The 6257-nt window shown below is 37.2% G+C and overlaps 1 protein-coding gene across 2 annotated transcripts; it reads left to right on the plus strand.

Annotated features, from left to right (window-relative positions):
* The first annotated feature begins 2126 nt into the window (after positions 1-2126).
* On the plus strand, positions 2127-5525 carry LOC110944217 (ERI1 exoribonuclease 3). Of its 2 annotated transcripts, none has more exons than XM_022185935.2 (4): positions 2127-2277; positions 2706-3190; positions 3890-4043; positions 4128-4269. In XM_022185935.2, the coding sequence occupies exons 1-4, from the start codon at positions 2253-2255 to the stop codon at positions 4139-4141; spliced, it is 678 nt and encodes a 225-aa protein (XP_022041627.1). In that variant the 5' UTR covers positions 2127-2252; the 3' UTR covers positions 4142-4269. The 2 variants fall into 2 exon arrangements, with proteins under 2 accessions (XP_022041627.1, XP_022041624.1); XM_022185932.2 differs by having other exon boundaries at positions 2128-2277; positions 3890-4065; positions 4128-5525.
* The last annotated feature ends 732 nt before the right edge of the window (positions 5526-6257 follow it).

The following is a 6257-nucleotide window of genomic DNA, read 5'->3' on the forward strand; positions in this document are numbered from 1 at the left end:
AGGTCCAACTAACTATGAAGCCAACCCTATGGGTAATTAAGCTTGATGGATGATAAACATTAACATACATGTTTGATTACGGAGGGAATTGTAAAATCACAGGTTTTACTAAAAGCACAGGGATTTGTATCGCAAGTAAACAAAAGGGCAATTTTGCCTTTTTACTGAGATTTAAACTGAAAAACGATGTGTGCTAGCGAGAGGGATGAAAAGAAAAAAGTAGGTAAAACATGGGTATCAAGAAAGGGGAATTAAAAAAAGAGAGACAAACAATGATCTTATCACTAAATCAGAGGGATAAGCAAGAAAATTTGTTGGTATAAGTAGATGGATGAAATTTGTAATTTTGTGAGTTTTCAATACCGGTTTTGTAATATGGGTCAATTGCATATATCCCCTTACAAAACTTCTTAATTGCATATTTACCCAACCTAAAATCAAAATTGCATATATCCCATTCTTTAACCTAAAATTTTGCATATTTACCCATTTTCATTTATTCTATTAAAACGAAGTTACATATAAAACTTTAAAAATTGTATATTTGTCCATTTTTAACAACTTTCTTTTTATGTCACTTTTACAAAACATTTTGGTTTTAATTCTCTTTACGTTTCGTTATATTTTCGTTTATTAGGTGTTGTTTGTTTTTTCAGAAGTAAAATATCGGCAGTTTGCGGACCACATCTGCAGACATCTGCAGCAGAAGAGGTGGACCAAACCTTTTCAGTCTATTAGAAGAAAACTGTTTGTTTTTTAACTTCTGCAAGCTGCTGAACATCATACAAATTCTAATTACCATTTTATCACAATGAATATCATAATCAAACAACATAACAGGCATGAGTAACACGAAAATTAACACCACAGTTCTGAAAACTAACACCAAAATTCAGCAAATTAACACCACAATCTGAAAACTAGCACCAAAATCTAAAAAATCTAAAACCACAGAACTCACACAATTGACACAAAAACAACCGAACTGACCTTGAAGGTCCCAAGGCTCAACTTTGTAGACATGCATATTGACGACTTTTAGGTGGGAGGGTTTGATTTGAGGAACTGTTTGATTGTTACGGTTTGATATGAGAAGGAAGAGAAATGCATATTGACGACTTTTAGGTGGGAGGGTGACGGGGCTGTGGTGGACGGTGGGAGGGTGGGTGGTGGCGGACGGTGGGAGGGTGCCGTCGGTGGGAGGGTGGGTGGCGGCGGTTGAGAAGATGCGGTGTAGGAGAAGGGTGGAAAGGTGCTAGGGTTTTGTGGAGGAGAAGAGAGTCTGCAGATCCAAGAAGACCTTGATCCATGTCTGCACCAAAAAGAGGTTACACATGCCTTTTTTAATGAAAGGTCTTCGAGAAAACAAACACACTGACTCAAACGTCTGCGCATAGTCTGCGTAGGACAGACATAAGAGGTCCTGAAAAGCTTTTCATAAAAAAACAAACACCCCTTACTTTTCTTCCCTTTCGTTCTTGCTTGTTTATCTAGTTTTTTTTTTTTTTTTTTTTTTTTCAATTTCTTAGTAGTTTTTCATCTATGTATATAGATTTTTATAGGTGAACATTTAATAGAAAACTTTAATATTTGTACATTATCAACACTGCTAAAAAACTAAAGAATACTTATGTAGAAATTGAACCACATGCATCCAATAAGTTAACAGAACCACACGTTATAAACAATTAAGCGAACAAAATCAATTAATTAGCTTGAAAGGAGAGTAATCGTCGATTTGTACGGAGCGTAAAAGTCAAAGACTTAGAACGGAGTGTAAAAGCCGACTTCAATATAGTTTATAGAGTAACCACAGACCTGAATGGAGTGTAATTACCGACTTGAACGCAGTAGTGTAATCACCGGCGCCGATAGATAAGAAACAACGGTGTCTCCAAGAAAGAAGATTAACTCAAACAATTGCATCTTGGTTTGAACGGCAATTAACCATGTGATTGTTTCAATTATATTTTTTTGACAGGATCTTTTAATAATGAAAGGGGCAAATAAGTCATTTAAAAAGTTTTTAACAATGAATGGAAAATATGCAATTTTAATTAGAGTTGGGTAAAATATGAAATTAAGTTAAATTTATAAAAGGAAATATGCGATTCTCCTCCCTTGTAATAAATATTGTAAAGTTAGGTAATAGGGGCAGTAATCAATCGCATACCTAGATTTTATACTCCTCCCTCCCTCCCGAGCGATCGATCTGATGTACGTTCTTGTCGATCTCAACTACTCCATTCATCATGACTTCCCTACAAAACAATCAAGGTTCGGTTTCTCCCCTCCTAGCTAGCTAGGGTTTTCTTTTTATATTGATTGCGCTTCAAGTTGCTGGAATTTTAGTATCGGAATTGTTGTTTTTCTTTTCTTAGTTAAGACTTACAGTTTATGATAGGGATATTTACTTTGTATTTGGATTTCACTGAACCTACTACTACTACTACTACTACTACTGCACATTGTACATAACGAAGGACTCAAATGTTTTGATTATTGTTCAACTCTTGTTTCTTTATTAGGTTTATAGATAGATAGATGTCTTTGTTTTAATTACTTCTTTTTCTATGCATTGAGATGTACCCAAGTATTTTGTACAACTATGTGGTTGGTTATACCTTCTTGCTAGTGCTGTGTGTCTGTCTTTAACTATTTTTAATCTGTTGATACTTGTTATTACAACCAAAAATTACTTGCAGAAACTATGCAAACCAACTATGAGGTCCCTGCGTCGGGCCTCCAGAGCAATGCTCACCCACAGTGTAATGGGACTCCTATGGAATCCAAAAACATTCTAGAAATAGATCCAAACGAATTGCTAATTGAACCGGAGAAAAAGCCAGACTACACTTTGCATCATCATCCTGCAGCTGACATAAAAAATGAAAACTTGAACAATATCCAAGGCCAGTTTTACCCTTTCTTCCAGTATGCTCCATTTACCCTGTTTCCTCCCTGTGACTATCAGCATCAAGAGTTCCATTATTTTGTGGTTATTGATTTTGAGGCTACATGCGATAAGGAAAGAAATCCTCATCCTCAAGAGATCATTGAGTTTCCCTCGGTTATAGTGAGTAGTTTCACTGGTCAACTGGAAGCTTGTTTCCAAACATATGTTCGTCCAACATGCAATCAGCTCTTAACTGACTTTTGCAAGGATTTGACCGGTATCCATCAATTTCAGGTTTGTTTCTACCTGCTTGCTAATAATACTATTCATTTCATCAATTAGAAACATGCACCAGTAAGGGTTCCGACTGACTAGAGGTGGCAAAAGTACTAGGGTTGGGTAATGGGTCGACGTGATTCTAAAATTTTAATAGTAAAAAAATGATTAGCATGTTAATTTTGGTTAAAGTAGAAATCTTACCTTTAAGTAAAATGATTTAGGAGGTGATTCTATTCGTGTTTTGTTTGACCTTTTTTCTTATTATCTGCAGCATTTGACCCTTTAGAGATAACATAAACTGGAATAGACTTGTTGAACAATAGTTTAGTGAAAAGTGTCACCTATACTATTGTTGTGTATTTAGCTTTTAAGGAAAGAGTTGCAGAATGATCTACATGGGAAAGCTGTGTTTGAAAATTGCTTTTTGAATTAGAAAATTTCAAAATATTCCTTATTAAAGATTCCCATCAAAATAGCTTAGGCATCTAGCTTGCGATTTTTACAAATTGGCAACTTGAGGAAATATTAAGTGATAGATATGAAACAGAAAATATGTTGACACCGGTTAAGTTTGCTGATGCTGTATGGTTTCGTCAACTATTCACCCTATGGCTGGCTATCTATTGAACACAGATTGTGTTGCATTTGTCACTTGCTTGGGATTTTTTTGTTTACTTTGTAGAAAGCGATTTATATCTGTTTAATTAATTCCAGGTGGACAGAGGAGTTACTCTTAGTGAAGCACTTGTTCGACATGACAAATGGCTGGAGATGAAGGGGATAAAGAATGCCAACTTTGCTGTGGTTACATGGTCAAACTGGGACTGTAGAGTCATGCTGGAATCAGAATGCAGATTCAAGAAAATTCGTAAGCCTTGTTATTTTAACCGGTAAGTTTTCCACTTGCATTCTTTTCCAAAAACATACAACTAACAAAACTTGTTTGGGACAGATGGATCAACTTAAAAGCAGCATTCTGTGAGGTGTTTGGTGTGGCAAAATGCAATTTGAAGGAGGCAGTGCAGCTGGCGGGTCTGTCATGGCAGGGTAGAGCTCACTGTGGTTTAGATGATGCCAGGAACACCGCCCGCCTACTTGCTCTGATGATGCACAGGGGTTTCAAGTTCTCAATCACCAATTCTTTGATGTGCCATCCTGATCTCACTTGGAAACCACCACCACCTGGACATCTGCATTTCCTTCCGCTCTTTCACCATCCTTGCTGTTTCTGTGGGGTCAAAAGCAGTAAAGGAATGGTTCGCAAACCAGGTCCCAAACAAGGCAGCTGCTTCTTTGGTTGCGGGAATTGGACTTCTGCTAGAGGCGCACGTTGCCACTACTTCCAATGGGCTTGAATTTTCTACCCTCTCAGTTTAAGCTATGTTGTAAAAAAAGAAGAAAAAAGGACAAAAAGTTAAGAAGAAGAAGAAAAACACCAGGATGCTGGAAGTTGCTCTGGTTGTTAACAAAGTAAATATCTTATGATTGGCTCTGAGTAGGGTTTTTAGCAGTATTTTTTTGGGTAAAGGGTTACCCCGGTTCACTTTCATATATCACAACCAATAAAAACAAGTAGTAAGGAGAGTCCTTACTAGTTCACAATCCTGACATGCCAGGAAAGTGTTAACACGCTAAACGCAAACCACAAACAAACCAAAAACAACTCTAGCTTCTAACTAGAAGAAATTCTATATGGGTAAATTGGATCCATGAGCACAAAATAAAAGGCCAGTCGTTCTGGCAGCTTCGGTCAAGGGGAAATAGTGCAACCGGGTGGCGAAATATTTTGAACCTTCGTGATCGAATTCGTCCTTTTATTATCTCGAAGATTGGGGATGGTCTTAGTAAAACAAAGGTTTGTGAGATTCTGAATAATGGGGATTGGGGGTGGCCGAGAGCATGGATGGATTTATTTCCGGTCTTATTGAACATACAGCCACCTACTATTTGTTCTAATCGTTCTGATTTTCTTGTGTGGTGTGACGGTACGGGAGACGAACAGGATTACTCAGCATCTTTGGTGTGGAATTCGATCCGTAGTCAGGGTGCTAGTGTCCCATGGGTTGACATAGTTTGGTTTGCAAACTGTATCCCGAGACATGCGTTTTTGGCGTGGCTCATCTGCAAGCAGAAACTCAAGACGCAAGATAAATTAAGGCAATGGGATGTAGGAGGCCTTTCTAATCCCAATCGGTTATCATGTCCGCTGTGTTGTTTGGAACCGGATTCACATGATCACTTGTTTTTTCAATTTGCATGACTAACTATCTTCTTAAATAATACATGAAGTGGGGCTATACATATGTCTATCTGTGTGTTGGCTGCCAATTGGTTTGCCTAAACTGTTTTCTTTGTTTGTCTGTTTGCAGTTTTTTTTTTTTTTTAATTCAGTAATTATTTTTGAGTTTTAGTATACAATTTGGGTTGTATATTCAACTAGAAGAAACGATTTCGATCAACTTATTTAGAATGAGTGGGATGAGACACACTGATAGGAATCAGAGTAGGTAACGGATATGAAGTATGAAATCGAATAACAACGGATCGATTAAGATACAGAAACACCACTCAATCGAATTCGTTGGGCAAACCTAAAACTGAACCAGGATATAGAAACACCACCTAGTTCACTATTAGGGTCCAAAGAACACCACCCAAGATGCTACCTTGGATTAGCAATGGAAGATAATAAAAACTGGTTTGCTTGAAGAAGAGAAACACAGAGAATTTTCAAACATAAAACCACCACCTTTCATTCATTACAAAGTTCGATACATATAGATTTCATGCACTACCCCCACGTTTAAACACTAAGATAAAATACTACCTAATAAGCAACAAGTACAATTAAATAAAGCATCAAAAGAAACTGAAAATAAAACATGCAAAAATAATTAAATAGAGGTGGTGAACGTGGGGTGTTAAAGCTAGTTTTATCAACCACCACCATTGGGTCCCTATATGATCCGATTCGGGTCCAGGTTCAGCTGACCCGTTTGTTTTGAATGACCCAATTAGAGCTGCTGGTCCAAACTTCAATATTTTAAGCGTTAATTCTTTCAAAATCCCAACGGTAAAGTCG

The sequence above is a fragment of the Helianthus annuus genome, chromosome 1 (genome assembly GCF_002127325.2).
Source record: "Helianthus annuus cultivar XRQ/B chromosome 1, HanXRQr2.0-SUNRISE, whole genome shotgun sequence".
Lineage (NCBI taxonomy): Eukaryota > Viridiplantae > Streptophyta > Magnoliopsida > Asterales > Asteraceae > Helianthus > Helianthus annuus.